Raw genomic sequence first — 21,801 nt, 5'->3', positions numbered from 1 at the left:
TAGGGAGAAGAAAGTAGATAGGAAAAATCAAGGATGCTAGAACAACTTCTAGGCCCTTTAAAAACCTATGTTTTTGTGTTGCATGCAGTTAGAAACAATAGAACAATGGACAAGACCATCTGGACAGCCATTAACACTGAGGTGACATCTGCACAAAAATAGAAGGCTTGAAAGTATATAGTATTCTCACAGGAAAAAAAAAGTATAACAAGAAAGGGACACAGTGAAGGAACTGAGCTTTGGGAAAGAGCCACCATTGGAGAAAAGAAAGGGGAGAATTGTTGAAGTAGAAAGTAGTAGGTGAAAAGGGAACAAGAGCTTCAGGATAGGATCACACAGCCCAAAGAATTCTAGGAAAGACGTGATGGTAAATGGTCTCACATTGTAAAGAGGCCAGAGGAAATGAACTGAGTAGAAGGTGACCTTGATAGGTATATTATTAGAGACCAAGACTAATTTTTGTAGCTTAGTGAGACAAGTCACACTGCTCTTTGAGTTCATTTTTTTCTGTTTGAACAAATCAAAAAAGGTGTTAGGAAAGTAAGTAAATCTCTATTGAGAACTTTTTATCATTAAGCAGTGACACCAGTATTAATACTTCTTCCCTTTAGGAACTATTTTCTTCTTTTTTTATTTTCCCAGGTCTTCACTGGGGTTTTATGTCTGTGTGATTCCAGGCTGTTGTGTGTATGTGTGTCAGAGAGGGAGAGGGAGAGGGAGGGAGGGGGAGGGAGGGAGAGAGAGAGAGAGAGAGAGAACAGACTCCAGAGCACTACTCAGAAGGCTTCCCCTTTGCACGTGTTCCTATGGTGGCCAGGGGCTTGAATGTGGATGTTGCACATGGTAAAATGTGTGCTCTCCCTGGCAAACTGTCTCCTGGCTCCAGGATCATGTAACTGTTTTCCTCCAGTGATGTGAGCTTGTGATACAGTCATGTACTAGATGAGACAGCTTTTACCAAGCAAGCTAATATAGTTGATACTTATTTTTTACTCTTAGCATACTTTTCTGAAGGAAGATAAACTAATGAAACATTGTGGGAGCTGATAAACCTCAAGTCGTTATTTACAAGGCTGCGATCTCCCTAGAATCGGTTGTTTTCTGTGAACTAATTTCCAGGTAGGGAACTAGCTAACCCGAATGTCTCCACAATTTTTCCTCCTTCAGGTCTTGGCATGGTCACACCTATCAATGACCTACCAGGAGTGGATACTTCCTCATACGTGAAGGGAGAAAAACTTAGTCGTTGTAAACTTGCCAGCCTGTATAGACTTGTGGACTTGTTTGGATGGGCACACCTGGCAAATTCATATATCTCTGTAAGTTTTTTCAGTTCCTTTTTACAAAATCCAACTAGAAGCAAACTATATTCTTCTCACGTTCCCTCTGAAGTCCAGTTTTTAAATTCTTTTCTCTGAATCTATAATGCTAGACCACAACCTACTCCTGATGTAAACTCTGTTTCTGAGGGAACAGTTACCCTCACTCTCTGCTCCATTTACTACATGTGTTGTTCCTTTAGTTCAGATTATTTGTAGAAACTGTTCAGGAAAAATTTCTTTGGCAAAATTTGACAAGGTCCCAGGTTCAAGGCCCGGTCCCCCCCTGCAGGGGGATCACTTCACAAGTAGTGAAGCAGAGCTATAGGTGTCAATAATAAATAAAGAAAAGAAAAATATAGGAAAAAAATCATTTGGGACAATGCAAATAGAGGGGTGCAGAGAAGTTTCCTCAGTGGTCATTTTTTTATTATGTTTCCTATTTCCTATTATTTCTTCATGTTGCCACACTTGGAAGAAAATCAAATTTTGGAGGCAAATATATATTAAAATACTGTGTGTTGGAAATAGATGTGGTGGCACACAGATGTGTGGTAAACTTTTCTTGTAAATGTCTTCTCTTTGTCCCGGCCACTTCTTGGTTTCTACTCCCATCTTCATCTTAGTTCCTTGCTACGAAGAGAATTTATTCTCTTTTCTTTACACATTCCCTTAGTTTCCACTGTTACACATCCAAATTCGCCATGATCACTCTTAAATGAACAAATTTGTCCTTTGTTTTTCAAGAACATAGCTGAACTCGAGCAGCCATAGAGTGCTCAAAATTTCATTTCACGTGAGTCCAGGAATTAACAAATGTTAACAAATACTTGAGGGTTGAGGGAAGAAAAAATGTTCAAGGAAAGTTTCAGAGTCTCACACCCTGAGTTTTTGCTTGCTTTGTTCTTTTTTTTTTTTTTCCCAGATCTCTCATAATTGTTGATTATAAATATAGTTGTGGTTGCGTTTACACTGCAAAAATATGAGCATCTCATACTAATTCCCTTTATCTTTTTATTTTTCTTAGGTAAGAATAAGTAAGGAGCAAGACCACATTATAATAATTCCTAGAGGCCTGTCTTTTTCAGAAGCCACAGTCTCCAATTTGGTATAGTTCTAATTTCTAACATCATTTTATTCTATGTTTCCTGGTAGCCTTCTTACAATTTTTCTCAGCTTGTTTGCTTGTTTTTTTGCATTTAGAACAGAATAGAGTGAGAAAAGGTATGGATAAACTAATATTTACTAGTGAACTAGGAAAGAGCTTGAAAAGAACACTTTAGAGTTTAAGAAATGCAAAATAGTTGAAAAAACTAGTGAGGTGGTTTTATCACTTTATGTTTTGAAAGGATTCTTAATTTTTTTTCCTCTATACACTCTGGAATTTGTTTTAAAAATAAATCACATACCTACAAAAACTTCATGTATGTTTTACAGAGTTAAACAAAATTTAGTTGATGAAGTAAAACTGAGTTGTCAGAAAAAATGACATATTTTGCACAAACACACACAAAAAAAATAGAAAAATACATCATGATTTTTCCAACAACCTGACCCAGCATTTTATTTTCCCATGACTTTACTCCTAGCCTCTAGGAGTCATTGGCCTCTAGAACAGCAGGAGCTGCACTGGTTCTATCTAGTTGCTGCAGTGTTAGCAAATGGAAATTTACCAGCCAGTTCAGTAAAGGCCAAACTTACTTAAATCTTGAGTAAGAGATTAACTTACACATTATTTTGGACACTAGTTCTTGCTAAATACATGTTTGTTGCAGACTCTTTCTATAAATAAAGTTCTATGGGGGGGACACATCTTTTTTTTTCCTTCAGGTATTAGAATCACACTTTTTAAAATATTGATTTAATAATGACTGACAGGAGTAGGGTGGTAGGGCAGCAGGTTAAGCGCATGTGGTGCAAAGCACAAGGACTGGAGTAAGGATCCCGGTTCAAGCCCCCAGCTCCCCACCTGCAGGGGAGTCGCTTCACAAGCCAGCCGTGAAGCAGGTCTGCAGGTGTCTATCTTTCTCTCTCCCTCTCTGTCTTCCCCTCCTCTCTCCATTTCTCTCTGTCCTATCGAAAAACAATGACAACAACAACTACAACAATAAAAATCAGGAGCAACAAAAGGGAATAAAAAAATATATTTTTAAAATAATGATTGACAAGTCCATTGGATAAGAGGGGTACAGTTCCATACAGTTCCCACCACCAGAACTCCGTATACCCTCCCCTTCATTGGAAGCTTTCCTATTCTTTATCCCTCTGGGAGTATGGGCCCAGGGTCACTATGAGGTGTAGAAGGTAGAAGTTCTGACTTCCATAATTGCATCTTCACTGGACATAGGGATTGGCAGGTCAGTCCATACTCCTAGCCTGTTTCCATCTTTCCCTAGTGGGGAAGAACTCTGGAGAGGTGGGGTTCCAGGGTACACTGATAAGGTCATCTGTTTAATGAAGTCAGGTTGGTGTCATGGTAGCATCTGCAACTCAGTGGCTGAAAAAGCATAAGATACAAAGCAAAACAGATTGTTTAATAATCACAAATCTAAAGGTAAGAACATAGCAGATGAGATTTGGGGTCACTCCCAACCTATCTTTCCCTAGTGGGGCAGGCCTCGGAGAGACAGGGTTCCAGGACACTTTAGTGAGGTCTTCTGCCCAGGGAATTCAGGTTGACGTCATGATAGCATCTGCAACTTTTGGTGGCTGTAAAGCATTAAGATATAAGACAAAACAAATGGTTAATTAATCAAGAACGTAAAGGTAAAAAAGTAGCAGATGAGACTTGGGGTCTCCATTTTGGAAAAAGCTAGTAAGTCTATTTTAGGTATATTCCAAGGGGCTCATGACTTTACTAATCTTTGCCTGAACCCGACAACTAATATGCAGGTGTGCCAAAAGTATTGTCTGGGGTTATGGTGTCATAGTTGGACATAGGACCCCACGGTCATCATAAAGACATCGATATTCATTTGATGTACAAGTTAGCAGGAGACTTAAAGTTCCAAGACAAGAGCACTCCAAAAGTAGCCAAGCAACTTCTGTAAAACCATTATGGCTGCTCTTGTACTAAGGTGACAGAGTTGAGTAGTTGGAGCATCAGCCCACAAAGTCTAAAATATTGACCATCTGACCTTTACCAAAAACCTTGCTTCTCCCAGGTTTCACTTTCACTTTCCCAGGTGACACAGACAAACTTTGATACATGTGTACCTCTTAAGTATTTGCGATTTTTTTCCCCCCTCAGGTAAAAGTCAATATAATAGGAGAAGTGGTTGATCAAGGAAGTACCAATTTGAAAATTGACCATACAGGATTTAGTCCTCATGCTGCAATCTATTCAACACGTCCCGATGTTAAGTGTGTGGTACACATCCATACCCTTGCCACAGCAGCTGTAAGTCTGGAAGGTCCCAAACTAACAATGAGTTTGGGAAGTGTATTATTTTCATAGCTTTCTTTACACAAGACCTTACTATCTGCATTCTTTTAGATATAGTCATACAAGATTATTCTTGGGGGATGGGTGGTAGCGCCACAGGTTAAGTGCACGTGGTGGGAAGACAAAGGACCGGCACAAGGATCCCAGTTGGAGCCCCTGGCTCCCCAGCTGCAGGTGGTCACTTTACATGCAGTGAGCAGGTCTACAGGTATCTGTCTTTCTCTCCCCCTCTGTCTTCCCCATCTCTCTCGATTTCTCTCTGTCCTATACAACAACAACGACAGCAATAACAATAATGATAATGATAAACAACAAGGGTAACAAAAAGGAAAAAAATAGTTTCCAGGAGCAGTGGATTTGTGGTGCAGGCACTGAGCCCCAGTGATAACCCTGGAAGCCAAAATAAATAAATAAATAATAAGATCATTCTCAAAATATTAATCTTCTGCATACCCAGAAAGCAAAAGAGCATTTGGATTTTAAGCCAATCAGCTTAATAATTGGGTCATTAAATTCTTTGGAACAAGATATCTTTCATAATATTTTATTTATAAGTCCTTTTGTTTCATTCCTGACTGAGGTCAAGAATTAAAGGGGGAGATGAGAGAAATTTTAAAAAATGGGAGGTAGGCTGGAATGGTGAACACAGTGAATGTACTCTAAATTTCAAAAGCTTCCTGGACTAACTTAAAAATCTGGTTCAGGTTCTGATTCTTATGAAAGTGTATTTAGTAACTAAACACGTTGTGTGTCACGGACCCAATCAAATAGGTTTCCTCCATGAAGTGTGGGATCCTTCCAATTTCTCAAGAGTCCCTGATCCTGGGAGATGTTGCCTATTATGATTACCAAGGGTCACTTGATGAACAGGAGGAGAGAATTCAATTGCAGAAAGTTCTGGGGCCAAGTTGTAAGGTATGTAGTGGAGTTTCTCTCTAAGGATCTATTTTTATTACTGTTGCTGTTGATGAAAACTGTGAGCTATGTTAGTTATTTGAAGTGATTGCTTTGGGATTCTATTTCAGGTGCTGGTGCTCAGAAATCATGGTGTGGTAGCACTAGGAGAAACAGTTGAAGAGGCTTTTCACTATATTTTCAATGCACAGAAAGCCTGTGAAATTCAGGTAGGAAAAATTACCTCCCCACCATCCAACACACACATATCTTTAATTTTTCACTTTACTATATGCTTGTTTTGTTGGGTTTTGCTTGTTTTTCAAATATATATATATTAGTTGGTGTCTCTATTTTGTCTTTTAAAACTTAAAGTTTTGCTTGAGTAAAAGGGATCAACTCACTTAACTTTTGAATTGAAAAATAGGAAAATAAGTTTGTTTTTTTTAAATATTTATTTATTACCTTTTGTTACCCTATTTTTATTGTTGTAGTTATATTGTCGCTATTGCCAATGTCGTTGTTGTTGGATAGGACAGAGAGAAATGGAGAGGGGGAGAGAAAGATAGACACCTGCAGACCTGCTTCACCACTTGTGAAGTGACTCTTCTGCAGGTGGGAAGCTGGGGATTTGAACCAGGATCCTTCAGCTGGACCTTGCGCTTTGCGCCACATGCACTCAACCGGCTGCGCTACTGCCCGACTCCCAGGAAAAGAAGTTTTAAATTCACATCGAGCCATTTAAATGTACATGTTTCATAAACATTTTCCCCTAGGGCTACTTCTTTAAATACTATAATTGCCCATTTTTCCACCTTCACCTTCTAATGTTAGATGCTAATTGAGAAACAAAGGTAAATGCTAGTCAAAAAGATCAGATATGTTGTAGTCACTGTTATAAAAAAAATGTGAGAATAGAGCCAAGAGTTTTATGAGTTCAAGGAGTTAACATTTCCACAGCCTCAGTCCCATTATTATAACAGGTTGGAAACTACTTTTTTTTTCCAGAGAAGATGAATGTATTTAAGGGCCCAAATTTCTTTCTTGGGAATAGTCAAGCATATTCTTAAGCAAATAATAATCTTTTTTAAATATTTGTTTACTAGATAAAGACAAAGAGGGGCAGGAGGTAGAGAAGAAAAGAGACCTGCAGCACTGCTTCACCACTTGTGAAGCTTCCTTCCTGGAGGTGAGAACTGGGGACTTGAACCCCAGTTCTTACACACTGTAACATGTGCACTCAACTGGGTGTGCCACTGCCCAGCCCCACTAATAATCTTACTCTATTAGAATGGGTACAACAGAGTAATTATTAAAAAAAAAAAATTTTTTCTTCTACCGACTAATTTGTCTTAAACAGCATTTTTTTTTTAATTTAATGCTCTGTCCTTTTCTCAAATGAGGCTATATAGAAGATTGGTTAAACATAAATTAACTTCTGCCTAAACATCCCTCAGTTAACACTATAATGTCTGTGCTCCTTTAAAATTATAACTTTCAGTAAAAGTATTATCTGTGACTAGACACCAGAAAATGGCAAGAAAGTCTCAGTTTCTTAAAATGTGTTTAAAGTATGGCTCTAAATCTCTAACTGTGTTTTTAATCAGAGAAATCTGCATCCTAGAAGGTACCTGTTTTCAGTGGAAAGATCCTTCAGCTGCCTACTTCACACATATGTTGCTTTGTTTTTGTTTTTGTTAGTAGTAGCCTGAGAAATTAATGTTTGGTATATGCTGAATCTAAACCTTTTTAAAAGCAAAACACTGTAGTTGTTGGTCTTGGGCTTCTATATAGTTTACCTTTGGTTACAGGTGAAGGCACTAGCAGGGGCAGGTGGAATAGACAATTTGCTTGTATTGGATCTTCAGAAGTTTAAAGCTTTCACCCACACTGTGGCAGCAGCTGGAGGAGGAGGTGTGAATATGAGCTCCCATCAAAAATGGAAGGTTGGCGAGATTGAGTTTGAAGGACTGATGAGGACTCTGGACAATTTGGTAGGTGGGAAATTGGATTCATGTCTTCAAACTCAAAAGCAGATGTTCCCATCTCCCTTTAGTTTTGGAACATGTTCCTTATTCCTCCAGGAGCTAAGTTTAACCCTGGGAAATTACTCATTCTAGTGTAATCATATCACATTTTTAAAGAATCAAACGGGAACATGAAAATGTCATCTAACTTTTGATTTTACTTCAACGAAAGGGAAGAAGGCAGATTGCAAGGAGCAAACATATAAATGAGCACCCCAATTTGGCTTGGAGAAAAACAGTTTATAGCTAGAAAAATGTTTCTGGTCAGCAGTTTTGAGATTGCCTTTGTCAGGAACAGTTCTGAGAGAAAAGCACATTGTCAGCTGGAATCAGTTTTAATCAGATCTTGAAATTTGCTTTATTCCAACACAAGTATTATGTGGACATCATGTGGAATTTTAAAAGAAACTTCTCCTTTTATTTCTTTTTCAACCAAGGAGTCTTATTTTAATAATTTTTTTAAAAAGAATTAAGATATAAATACTTCTATGTTGTACAGATTTGATTGTTTCAGCTACGGTTTTTCCCTCCTTTAGGGATATAGAACAGGCTATGCTTATAGGCATCCTCTCATTCGAGAGAAGCCTAGGCACAAGAGTGATGTGGAAATCCCAGCAACTGTGACTGCTTTCTCCTTTGAAGATGATACAGTGCCACTGTCTCCTCTCAAGTACATGGCACAGAGACAGCAGCGTGAAAAAACAAGATGGCTGAACTCACCAAATACTTACATGAAAGTGAATGTGCCTGAGGAGTCTCGGAATGGGGAAACCAGTCCCAGAACAAAAATCACAGTATGCCATTACTTTATAGCGTTTGCCTGTCGTAAATGTTTGCCTAGTTATCCATGATCTGAATGGTTTATATCAAAAATGTTGTGGACGTAGAATGTAATGTTAACAATAATGGTATCATTGTCATTTCTTAGGTATTAATTTTGTGCAAGGCACTTTATTCATAGTGCCTTACCTGAGTTGTCTCTTGTTTAATTCTCCAAATATGAAAAGAACACTATTTTTCTCTCTATTATAAATGAGAAAAATGAGGCACAGAGGGGTTAACCAGTCATTTGTGAATGGCAAAGTATTTGAATTCAGCCTGACTCTAGATCCAAGTTCTTACCCACTACATGATACTGCTTTATAACTTATATTGTGCCAGTGAATTTGAACTATAAAAGTTATGGGAACTGTAAAAGTTAAGGTTTTACAGATGACTGCCCTGAGCTACCCTTTGGCAAGATTTTATGGTTATTTTGATACATTCTTGACTTTCACAACTGACGAAACTTTAATGGAAGAGACAATGCTGAATATAAGATTTAATGTAAGATCAATCTCTGTATTGATGCTTAAAATATTTGTATCATCAAATTTGAAAGCACTAAGAGAAGAAAGTTTAATTAGCAGTATTTATGTGAATAGTAATGACATTTACTTGTTCAGAAACACTAAATCTTGACAATGTATATTCTTCTTCCTTGAGTCAATAGTTATTTAAAACCTGTATTTCCTTAACACAAAATTTGATTCTAGATTTTTTTTTTCTTTATTCTTTAGTGGATGAAAACAGAGGACTCCTCTAAAGTCAGTAGTGGAACACCTATCAAAATTGAAGATCCAAACCAATTTGTCCCTTTAAACACAAACCCAAATGAGGTACTAGAAAAGAGAAATAAGGTAAGAAATAGTCTTATGTGGCCAGGGTAGACATTGTTACTGCTAGTTCATGTTTGGCTCACTAGTGATTAAATCTGACTACTACCAAAATTGGGGATGGAACACAGAAGAAGTTAAAGTTTAATTCAGTGTAATTTTAGCTTGTATTTAACACCTCCAGATCTGTGCTAGTCACAGTTAAGTGTGCTACATAGGAAAAACCTACTTCTGCCTTTAAGAGCCTTTGTCCCACCTGCATGAGCAATGAAGCGAGTACTACAGGTGTCTCTCTGTCCTATCAAATGAAAAAGACATGAGAGGGAGGGGAAAAAAAAAAAAGCAAAAGAAATAAGGCCAGGGAATGGTGGATTCATTGTGCAGGTACTGAGCCCCAGTAATAACTCTGGTGACAATTGACAGAGAGCCTTTGTACTATTTAGTGGGGAAAAAAAAAAAAAAGAAAGAAAATACAGGAAGTCACTTGTTAGGAAGACTAGAAGAGATTGAGTACTTAGGATAGCAATAATAGTTATGAAAGTAAGAGGCTCTGACTTTGGGGTAGTCAAACAGTAGTTAACTTAAGGGAAAGAGACGGTAAAGGCCACCTGCTTAGATATCCTGAAGAATGTGTTACTGTTTTTCAATTCAGATTCGAGAACAAAACCGATATGACTTAAAAACAGCAGGACCGCAGTCTCAATTACTTGCTGGAATTGTTGTGGATAAGCCTCCTTCTGTAAGTCCATGAAGATTTGGTTTGATTTTTATTTAAAAAATCTTAATTTAAGTATTTATATTTTTATCACACTTAATAAAAGCACAAATTAAAAATTCAGTTAATTAAAAAGAATTAAAATCTCACCTTTAATTCCCAATTTTCAAACTTTCTGTTCTTTTCATTGTTTCTAATATTGACCTTCACATTTTTAAAGAGGATCTTTATTTTGCTTTTTTTTCCCCGTGGCACCCAGGGATGAAACCAACCTTGTACACATGCAATACCATTGAGCAACTTCTCATGCCCAACTTTTTTTTAAATTTTCTTTATTGGGGGAGTTAATGGTTTATAGTCAACAATACAATACAGTAGTTTGTACATGTGTAATATGTCTCAGTTTTCCACATAACAGTTCAATTCCCTGTTGTTTTCGCTGGGTTATGTTGTTTTCGCCGGGCTGGCTTCACGGGCGGGTAACAGACGACCAGGGACTCATGGTTGAGCTGTAGGCAGTATCTCTTTATTCATGCAGGACGCAGCACAATCTAAGACGAGCTAAGCTAAACTCAAGTACCCTAAAACTCACAATGCTGTCTTTATATATACTTGCCAAGTATATATAAAGATGTGACATAGAGAGGGTGGAGAGAATAGTGACTGGTGACAATCAGAGTGTGACAAGGAGAGGATCAGGGTGGAGCAAAAACATATCATGAAACAGTGGGGATTGAACCAGTGCCCTGGAGGGAGGGTAGTGCTTGTTAACAGCGGTTATGTAAATAGAATGAAGTGGTTATGTAAATAGAATAGTGTTAAGCAGGGGGGATTTAAACCAAATGAAACAGAAGGGGTCTCATGCATACCAACAATTCCCTCTAGGTCCTTCTCTGCCACCATGTTCCAGAACCTGAACCCCCACCCCACCCCAGAGTCTTTTATGACCAAACCCAGTCCTGTATCCTGTATCTGCTTTGTGTTTTCCTACTTTTCAGCTTCTCTTTTATTATTATTATTATTAGTGATTTAATACTGATCAACAAGATTGTGGAATAGGAGGGGCACAATTCACACAACTCCCACCCCAAGCATGCCATGTCCCATCCCCTCCACTAGAAGCTTTCCTATTCTTTATCCCTCTGGGAGTATGGAACAGAGATCTTTTTGGGGTACAGAAGATCAGAGGTCTGACTTCTGTAATTACTTCTCTGCTGGACATGGGTGTTGACAGGTCGATCCATACCCCCCAGCCTGTCCGTACCTTTCCCTAGTGGGACAGGGCTCAGGGGAGGTGGGGTTGTCGACCCACGGAAGGCAGATTGGCATCATGGTAGTATTTTCAACTTCTCTCTGTGAATGTGATCATCCCATATTCATCCTTCTCTTTCTGACTTATCTCACTTAACATTTCTTTAAGTTCCATCCAAAATGAGGTAAAGGTGAATTCACCATTTTTAATAGCTAAGTAATAGTCCATTATGTGTATATACCACAACTTTCTTAGCCACTCATCTGTTGTTGGATACCTGGCTTGCTTCTAGGTTTTGGCTATTACAAATTGTGCTGCTGTGAACACAGGTATACACAAATCTTTCTGGATGGTTATTTGTGGTTCCTTAGGATAGATTATCCCCAGGAGAGAAATTGCAGTGTGCCCAGCTTTTTAAAAAATATTTTATTTTATTTTAATGAGAGAGATGCAGAGAGAAACACCAGAACACTGTTCAACTATGGCTTATGCTGGTGCTAGGGACTGAACCTGGGACCTCTGAGCCTGAGGCATGAAAGTAATTTGCATAACCATTATGCTGTCTCCCCAACCCCTACACTCAACTTATTTTATTTATTTATTTATTTTCCCTTTTGTTGCCCTTGTTGTTTTTATTGTTGTTGTAGTTATTATTGTTGTCGTCATTGTTAGATAGGACAGAGAGAATGGAGAGAGGAAGGGAAGACAGAGAGGGGGAGAAAAAGATAGACACCTGCAGACCTGCTTCACTGCTTGTGAAGCGACTCCCCTTGCAGGTGGGGAGCCGGGGTCTTGAACTGGGATCCTTGTGCGGATCCCTGCACTTAGCACCACGTGCGCTTAACCCGCTGTGCTACCGCACAACTCCCCTCAACTTATTTTTTAAAGAAAATGATTATTAAGTGGCATGAGCACTACAATTCTACTGACATAAAGTTTAGTCTTAAGTCCTATATTCATATGACAATTAATGGCTAGTATCAGACTGACCTGTAGTCTATGTTCCTGAATCAAGATACCTGTGGTAAATTTGTAATCCCAGAATAAGACAAAAAAATAAACTTGAGCATGTATGTAATAGAACACTTCACAAAAGAGAAAAAACAACACTAAAATGCTACCAAATTTCAGTCATCTTAACAGTGTTTTATTCCATTTTCAAACTGACTGTGATTGAATTGCAAATAACAATTAGGATTTTTTAATGCTTGCATATTTTTCTTTCTTTAGTTTTTTTTTTTAATTGGGGATTAATGGTTTTCAGTAAACAGTAAATACAGTTGTTGGTACATGTGTAAAATTTGTCAGTTTTCTTCAAAACACTCTAACCCCACACATAATAGACCCTCCTCCATCATCTTGCACCAGGGGCAGAAAGTCACACACATGTACACACACACACACACACACACACACGAGTCCTTTACACTGGTGTAATACACCAAACTTAGTCCAGGTTTTACTTTGAATCTCCCCTTCTTTTCTTCTAAATTTCTGTCCATGAGTGAAATCATCTCATATCCATCCTTCTCCTTCTGGGTTATCTCACTTCAAGCTCCATCCAAGATGAGGTGCAGAAAGTGAATTTGTCATTTTTAATAGCTGAGTAGTATTCCATTGTGTATATATACCACAACTATCTTAGCCACTCATCTGTTGTTGGACATCTGGGTTGCTTCCAGGTTTTGGCTATTACAAATTGTGCTGCTAAGAACATAGGTATGCACAAATCTTTTTGGATGGGTGTGTTGGGTTCCCCAGGAGAGGAATTACAGGATCATAGGGTAGGTCCATTTCTAGCCTTCTGAGAATTCTCCAGACTGCTCTCCACAGACGTTGGACCAATTTACATTCCCACCAGCAGTGCAGGAGGATTCCTTTGACCCCACAACCTCTCCAGCATTTGTTGTTGCTATCGTTTCTGATGTATGACATTCTCATAGGGGTGAAGTGGTATCTCATTGTTGTTATCATTTGCATTTCTCTGACAATCAATGACTTGGAGCATTTTTTGACATGTTTTGGCCTTTTAGATCTCTTCTTTAGTGAATATTTTGTTCATATCCTCCCCCCCATTTTTGGATGGGGTCATTTGTTTATCTCCCATTCTGTAAGAAGTCTCTTTTTGAGGATGGTAGTTTCTTTTACTATGCAGAAGTTTTTCAATTTGATATAGTCCCATTGGTTTATTTTTGTTTTAGTCTTCCTTGAAATTGGATTTGTGGGTCCAGGTGGTGGCGCACCTGGTTAAGCGCACATGTTGCAGTGCGCAAGGACCCAGGTTTGAGCCCCTGGTCCCCACCTGCAGGGGAAAGGCTTTACAAGTGGTGAAGCGAGGCTGCAGGTGTGCTTTCTGTCTCTCTCCCTCTCTGTCTCCCCTTTCTCTCAATTTCTGACTTTCTCTATCCAATAAATAAAGATAATTTTAAAAATTATAAAAAAGAAAAGAAAATGGATTTGTATCATTGAAGATGTCCATAAAATTTAGAATTAAAGTAGCCTTTAAAAATGTAAATCTCCGGGAGTCGGGCTGTAGCGCAGCGGGTTAAGCGCAGGTGGCGCAAAGCACAAGGACCGGCATAAGGATCCCGGTTCGAACCCCGGTTCCCCACCTGCAAGGGAGTCGCTTCACAGGCGGTGAAGCAGATCTGCAGGTGTCTGTCTTTCTCTCCTCCTCTCTGTCTTCCCCTCCTCTCTCCATTTCTCTCTGTCCTATCCAACAACAACAACAACAATAATAATAACTACAACAATAAAACAAGGGCAACAAAAGGGAATAAATAAATAAAATAAATATTTAAAAAAAAAAAAGAAAAAAATTGTAAATCTCCAGGGAGGCAGCTCAGCCTCTTAGAGCACCAACTTGCACGTCCGATGACCCAGAAGCCACGGTTTAGTCCCTGGCACTATCTTAGCTAGAACTGAGCAGTGCAATCTCTCCTCTCTCTCCTCTCTCTCTCTCTTTTTCTCTCTCTCTCTGACACACACAGTCTCACTCATACTCTGCCTCTCATAATAAAACTTGGTTTGGGGGCCAGACGGTGGCACACATGGTTGAGTGAACATGTTACAGTGTAGAAGGTCCCGGGTTCAAGCTCCCTTCCCCATGTACAGGGGGAAAGCTTTGTGAGTGGTGAAGCAGGTCTACAGGTGTCTCTGTCTCTCCTCTATCACTCCCTTCCCTTTTGATTTCTGGCTGCCTATCCAATAAATAAAATAAAGATAATTTTAAAAATTAAAAAAAATAAAATCTTGGTCTTAAAAAAGTATGATACACATACTGCATTTCTGGGCGCAGGCTAGTCTCTTTCATAGCAAGATAACAAAATTATTGATCAGGCCCAAGTCTGTAATTTTTTTATTTAGAGATAAGAGAGAGGAGAGACACCTCAGCACTGCTCCATCATCCCTGGAGCTCCCTCCAGAGCCATCCATGGTTAAAGGGCTTAACCCCAGGACCTCAAACATGGTAAGGGACATACTCTACTGAGTATGCTATGTATCACTAAAAGAGAAAATAATAATGACAGTTCTAACTATACAACACGATCCATTAGTTATAAGATGAAGTCCATTTTCAGAGATGGGAAATTGTTTAAGTAAAGTATATCATAAAATTAAAGATGTGGGAGTCGAGCAGTAGCGCAGCAGGTTAAGCGCACGTGGTGCTAAGCGCAAGGACCAGCATAAGGATCCTGGTTCGAGCCCCCGGCTCCCCACCTGCAGGAGAGTAGCTTCACAAGCAGTGAAGCAGGTCTGCAGGTTAGGGTTAGGGTGTCTGTCTTTCTCTTCGCCTCTCTGTCTTCTCCTCCTCTCTTCATTTCTCTCTGTCCTATCCAACAACAACAACAACATCAATAACAACAACAACAATAACTACAACAACAATAAAAAACAAGGACAACAGAAAGGGAAAAATAAATATTTTTTTTTAATTAAAGATGTGACATACATTTTTTATGGAAGATGAGGATTTAAACTGTTAACACCCATTTTCCTTTTTCACACTTCCAGTCAGGTAATGACACATTTCTTGTAGTAATTCAGCTTTCAGTGTTTGTATCATTAAACTTTCACTGCTGAGCTAAATAGTGCATATAATGGGCTTAGAATTCTACTTTGGGAATGATTTTCTTCCAAAATGTGAAAAACATCATTCTCTTGTCCCCTGACTCAATGGTATTGTGGAGAAGTTGAAGAGCACTAGGATTCATGTACCTTGTTTGAGGACCCTTTTATTTAATCTTCTAGATCTTCATTTTATCCTTGCTGTTCAAAAGTGTGGTGTGTAGGGAGTCAGGCTGTAGCGCAGCGGGTTAAGCGCAGGTGGCGCAAAGCACAAGGACCCGCATAAGAAAATCCCGGTTCGAACCCCGGCTCCCCACCTGCAGGGAAGTCGCTTTACAGGCGGTGAAGCAGGTCTGCAGGTGTCTGTCTTTCTCTCCCCCTCTCTGTCTTCCCCTCCTCTCTCCATTTCTCTCTGTCCTATCCAACAACGACAACAACAATAATAACTACAACAATAAAAAAAAACAACAAGGGCAACAAAAGGGAATAAATAAATAAAATAAATATTTAAAAAAAAAAGTGTGGTGTGTTATATTATGATGTCATATAATGTAATAAGTGCTTTATAGTCGATATCTTTCTAGTCTTTATTTTAGTATGTAGTAACTACTTTAAACCTGCCAGGTAATATTCATTTGAGGGAATTTTTTTCTGAAACTTCTTTTTCTGTCAAGAAATACTGTTAGTGGGAATTGGGCAGTAGCGCAGCAGGTTAAGCGCATGTGGCACAAAGCACAAGGACCGGAGTAAGGATCCCGGAATAAGCCCCCAGCTTCCCACCTGCAGGGGAGTCACTTCACAAGCGGTGAAGCAGGTCTGCAGGTGTCTGTCTTTCTCTCTCCCTCTCTTTCTTCCCCTCCTCTCTTCCATTTCTCTCTGTCCTGTCCAACAACGATGACAACAATAATAACCATAACAATAAAACAACAAGGGCAACAAAAGGGAATAAATAAATATTTTAGTTAAAAAATAAAGAAATACTGTTAAACAGTGTTTCTCTTTTATCAAGCCTCTGATATTTTTTCTTACTTTGCATTTATTTTTTTATCCTAATTTTCTTTGCTTGATTTTATTTTCTAATTATTCTGTTTAACTTTCTATTTCTATATATTTTTTTTAAATTGTTAAGCTATGTTTCCCAAATGTTCTTCTTTTTTAAAAACCTGAATTTCTGTTTTTCTTTAGTGAATATAATATTTTCTCTTGCTGTTCTTTATTTGAATTTTATTTAATATTTTATTGGTGGGATTAATGGTTTACAGTGAATACCATTGTTAGTACATGTATAAAATTTCTGTTTTCTGCAAAACATTCTAACCCCATTCTCATATTGTTTTAAGGGAATCAATGTTAAATTTTCTTCAGTTGCTTTTATTATCTTTGTTTCTTGAGTTCACATTTTATTGTCTACTCTGGCCTTTCTCTTCCATATTGAACCTTACCTCAAGTTTCTGGTAATCGGTGACAGTCTGCTTAATAATAGACACTGAAAGTCAGTCAGACTCTAAACATGTGCAAGGTTTGAGCATTGATGAGCTTAACTATAGGGTGATTGGATATGAAGCAGGGTATTTCTCTGGGGAAACCCCCAGATGTTCAGCCTGCCAGAGTTAGCTAAATGTCTCATTTTCAAAGTTCTTTTGGTACATTTCATCTTTCTAAGCCTTCTTTTACAAAGGTTTTTTTTGAGATGGAGGAATTAATTTGCTTTTAAGATATTTATTAATTATGTAAAACTCATTAGACCTTGACTATTTTTAATTGTTAATATTAAAATATAGGATTATTGAGGAAATTTCATTGGCAATTTTAGTCTGTTGGATTGGTGGTCAAAAAGCACTAATCTGGGAGTCCGGCTGTAGCGCAGCGGGTTAAGCGCAGGTGGCGCAAAGCACAAGGACCGGCATAAGGATCCCGGTTCGAACCCCGGCTCCCCACCTGCAGGGGAGTCGCTTCACAGGCGGTGAAGCAGGTCTGCAGGTGTCTGTCTTTCTCTCCTCCTCTCTGTCTTCCCCTCCTCTCTCCATTTCTCTCTGTCCTATCCAACAACAACAATAATAACTACAACAATAAAACAACAAGGGCAACAAAAAGGAATAAATAAATTAAATATTTTTTAAAAAGCACTAATCTGATATGAAATTTTTAAGCCAATAGTGTTTATCACTTCTTATGATTATTGTCAAGTGAGGTGTTGCTAGCATCATGTTTACATTTATATGTACATATGTGAATATATATGTGTGTGTGTGTGTTCTGTGTATAAATACAGAGATATGTAGAGTGATATACTAAAACTCTTAATGAGTCAATATTTTTCATCTTAAGACCATGCAATTTGAAGATGACGATCAAGCCCCACCAGCTCCTCCCAACCCCTTCAGCCATCTCACAGAAAGAGAACTTGAAGAGTATAAGAAGACAATCGAACGTAAGCAACAAGGCCTGGAAGGTCAGTTGATTTTTAGACAAGATAAACTGTTGGTAAGCCTGGGATAATCACGCTGCTAGTAATGGAGCACTTAGAGTTGGATGATAGAAGGCTGTAAAAGTTTTATTTTAATTTCCCCTTTCCAGTGGACTGTCATTTGCCATCTCTCCTGGTTCTGTCCTGATGATAGGTGGAGCTAACATGAAGAAAGCTGCCACAGACCATATAACTTGCCATGCAGAGAAAACTGTCTTCCTCAAAGGCATCTGATTGCTAGAAAGTCAGTAAACTGAAATCCTCAAATGAGTAAAAGATTAATAACTAAAGTAAATGTAGGCACATGGCTAGGTAAGCCTCTAGCTTCCCACCTGAAGGGAGGGGTGTGTCACTTCACAAGCAGTGAAGCAGGTCTGCAGGAGTCTCTTTCTCTCCCCCTCTGCCTTCCCTTCCTCTCTCGATTTCTCTCTGTCCTATCCAACAACAGCAGTGGACCATTCTGATTTTTTACTGTTGCATCACTGGTAAGGCTTAATAACTTTTTGCATCTGGCTGTCCAATGTACTTTGTTTTCTTAACACTAGCAAAATCTAAATGCGTATTTATTATTTACTGAGCTGCTAGTAGCTGTGCTGTGCTTCCTTGGTAAGTCTGTATGTCACATTACTATTAAGTAGCCAAAAATGTTAACACATTAATATTCTCTTAATACATAATTGTCAACATATGGAATAACTGCTAGCATGCTGAGCTTATTGAAGAGACTATCATCTCTGTGTAAAAGCATTTGATATATGCACTAACCGCCATAAAATCTTCTGCTTCTTTGTTTTGCATGGCTTTTAACTAAACTCTTATCCAACAGATGCAGAGCAAGAGTTACTCTCAGATGACGCTTCATCTATTTCACAAATTCAGTCTCAACCTCAGTCACCGCAAAATATCCCTGAAAAATTAGAAGGTATTGAATGCAGTTTCCCATAGCATTCTCTTAAGTTAATCTTAATTCTGTCCCTCTGCCTTTTTTTTTTTCCCCACTAGATAATTTGAACATCTTACAGCAGTAAGTTTCCCATGGATTTTAGTTAAAGCTCCCAATAATTTTAAGCTTTTTAATAAATGAGTTGCTACTTTCATTCAGTGTTTGTGTTCACTATTTTCTTTAGTCTGGATTTTGGTAACCTGTACTTTTTAAGAATTTGTGAAATCAAAATTTGTTTATGCTTTTCAGTTAGAAGCATGAACTTGTTTTGTTATTGTTTTGATTGCCAAATGACCCCCCAAGTTAAAGAAAAACATGTTGTCCTTCTTACTAACTTGATTTCCAATGAACTGTCAAGTCATTCAATCATATTTATGTAGCCTTCAGTCTTTGATCTAATAACTTTGTTACCTTCCCCTTTTTATCATATAAGAAAATTAGCTTTATGCTAATCCATAAGGAAATAAAATAATTATCTATCTTTGTTGGAAAGTAATACCTTAGTACAAACATTTCAACTTTGTAAAATAAAGTAAAAATGTTAATCATATAAAATAACAAAATGAAAACACCTCCCCTTTTGTAGAAAACCATGAGCTATTTTCCAAGAGCTTCACCTCCATGGATGTGCCTGTCATGATAATGAATGGCAAGGATGATGTGCATGATGTTGAAGAGGAGCTTGCCAAGCGAGTGAGTAGGTTGACTACAAGCACGACCATAGAAAACATCGAGATTACTATTCAGTCTCCAGAAAAGATCGAAGAAGTGCTGTCAGCTGAAGGATCCCCTTCAAAATCACCATCCAAGAAAAAGAAGAAATTCCGTACTCCTTCATTTCTGAAAAAGAACAAAAAAAAGGAAAAAGTTGAAGCCTAACTAAAATCTCTTTTATAGTTATTATTACTACAATGTGATGTTGCACACTTAAATACCGCATTTAAGTTGATCATTGTTATGCAGTGGTAGATCAGATTGGGGGTCTGTAGCAAACTGGACTTTCAGAACTGGAAAAAGATTTTACTAAAAGAAAAACAATATAAAGATATTTTCAAGTTCATCTCTCATATGTCAAAAATGGCTTCAAATTTTTCAATGACTAGTTTTAATTAGCTCTGCCCTCGTGAAGTACATTTATAATTCACCTCAAACAGATTTGCCTGAGTTACTTCAGGCCTTCAGAACATCTCTTGGAAAGAAATTACCAGTGAACAAGTAAGAATTTTTATTTCTCTACACTTGGTTCATTTGGTAATCAGTTTATAATTTTTTATCATGATTATAGACTGTACCTTTGTGCTTCCCATTGTTTCAGTGGGTATTGGCAGAATGTTTTAAAAGCTTCTAAAATAATACTCTCTAGCATTAGAATACACTGGCACATACTTTTTAAAAAAAATTTAAGAAAAACCTCGTTTGAAATTTTATTCAAAGTATAAAATTTCTTCACCTAAAGTAACTTACTTTGCCAAAAAAATCATTTTAGTAAGCTATAATTTTTGAAAACTTCCTTTTTTATTAGTTTAGAAAGCCCCATATTTTTCAACAAAGGGGATTTTGTATACATAACATGGGTTAGTTTAACTATGGCAAAACCAATTTTTGTATGTTGAGGTGTTTGTATACCATTCAGTATAAAAATGTCAGAAGTATATTAGCCAGTCATTTAACAGTAGAGCATATTTGAGTCTGCTTTATACTAAGTATACTTAAATATATTTCAAAAATCCTGGGACTTGGTATCAAAAAGGGGATTATCACATTTAAAGGTTATACCTTTAAGTTCATATTTGGATCTTTAATATATTTTCTCTTAGTATTGCTGACAAATGAAGCTTTCATTAGGTAACCAAAGGAAAAAGAATGAGAAACAAATAGAAGGGAACCAAAAAAAGATGTGATGGAAAGAATTCTAGTTTCATAATGACCTATTTATTCACAGTTGAATTGGAAATAGTGCTTATTTGAAACATATCCAGTTTTTCTAAAGTTCTAATTCTCTGCCAAAATCATTGTATTTTTTGGTTGATATTTTCATTTTAAAAGGGTCAAATCTCTAACATATATAATCTTAGAGGGCAACATTAAAAGAAAAGTGATTCTAATTCCCCCAGTGAGAGAACTACCACTTACTGATTTTTTTTTACAAATCGTTCTTGTTTTTCAGTTACCTTTATTTTTAATGTAAATACAGATTTAAACCTAGACTTAATATAGTTTTTCCCCCCTTCACCCAAGTGATGTCACAAATCAGTGTAAAATTAAATGATCAAAATGGTCAGTGAGTATAAACAATCCCAAGTGTTTCTGGAGGGTGAGTCGGCATGTGAAAAAACTACATTGATTACAGTGTGTTCTCAGACTGGTTCTGTTTGTGTGTGTATGATGATGCAAAGTTGAAACAGAACCTGGAAACTTCATTTTAGATCTCACTAACTACTGGAATCGGTGTTTTAATCTCTTAGTGGAAACTTTCAGTTGCTAATTATGTATTTGAAGTCCTGTTTTGTTCATCATTTCTGTTGTATTACTATGTATGTGGAAACAGTAACCTGTGAACTATGCTTTTCCATAATTTTTTAAAATATATATATATCTTAAATGAATGCAATGTGCATAAATATTTTTTAAATGCAACAGTGAACTATTTGCACCTTTTGCTAATGCCTCTATTTACTTGCTTTGGCATAAAGAATGAGCCAATGAACCTCTGTGTCCTGTGGAAAATGTATAAATGTTATCTGATATTGCTCTTAGATGTAATGCTAATTAATGTTAAATCACAAATAAACAGTATTTTAAGTAGATTGGCTTGGTATCATGATCTTTCAATTCGGGGATTGTTACTTAGCCTGAATATCTTATAGACTATGGAGTTTCTGCTGCAGTAAGGTTGTCAATATCTTGAGCTTGATTGATACTTCTAAATAAGGGGTATCCAATTATTTCAAAATAATTGAAAATTAACTATGTGATACCCTATTTCAGTTGATATTGGAGGAAAGTGACCTTTTTT

At 37.6% G+C, this 21,801-nt stretch overlaps 1 protein-coding gene across 15 annotated transcripts in view; it reads left to right on the top strand.

The window, feature by feature from the left end:
- ADD3 (adducin 3) overlaps nucleotides 1-21,592 on the top strand; it is a 144,743-nt gene extending 123,151 nt beyond the window's left edge. For 14 of the 15 annotated variants that reach the window (XM_060171363.1, XM_060171359.1, XM_007530315.3 and 11 more), the window contains 12 exons: nucleotides 1,168-1,319; nucleotides 2,347-2,427; nucleotides 4,570-4,719; nucleotides 5,536-5,679; nucleotides 5,790-5,888; nucleotides 7,470-7,652; nucleotides 8,222-8,479; nucleotides 9,245-9,364; nucleotides 9,993-10,079; nucleotides 17,704-17,827; nucleotides 18,669-18,764; nucleotides 19,372-21,592. In XM_060171363.1, the coding sequence (XP_060027346.1) occupies nucleotides 1,168-1,319; nucleotides 2,347-2,427; nucleotides 4,570-4,719; nucleotides 5,536-5,679; nucleotides 5,790-5,888; nucleotides 7,470-7,652; nucleotides 8,222-8,479; nucleotides 9,245-9,364; nucleotides 9,993-10,079; nucleotides 17,704-17,827; nucleotides 18,669-18,764; nucleotides 19,372-19,664 (1,787 nt within the window). In that variant the 3' untranslated portion in view covers nucleotides 19,665-21,592. The remainder of the gene's footprint in view (nucleotides 1-1,167; nucleotides 1,320-2,346; nucleotides 2,428-4,569; nucleotides 4,720-5,535; nucleotides 5,680-5,789; nucleotides 5,889-7,469; nucleotides 7,653-8,221; nucleotides 8,480-9,244; nucleotides 9,365-9,992; nucleotides 10,080-17,703; nucleotides 17,828-18,668; nucleotides 18,765-19,371) is intronic. The other variant, XM_060171364.1, reaches the window with a different exon arrangement.
- Nucleotides 21,593-21,801: the final 209 nt, after the last annotated feature.

Source organism: Erinaceus europaeus, chromosome 14, assembly GCF_950295315.1.
Source record: "Erinaceus europaeus chromosome 14, mEriEur2.1, whole genome shotgun sequence".
NCBI lineage: Eukaryota > Metazoa > Chordata > Mammalia > Eulipotyphla > Erinaceidae > Erinaceus > Erinaceus europaeus.
The sequence above is the reverse complement of the archived record's forward strand: the minus strand, read 5'-3'. Positions and strand labels throughout refer to the sequence as shown.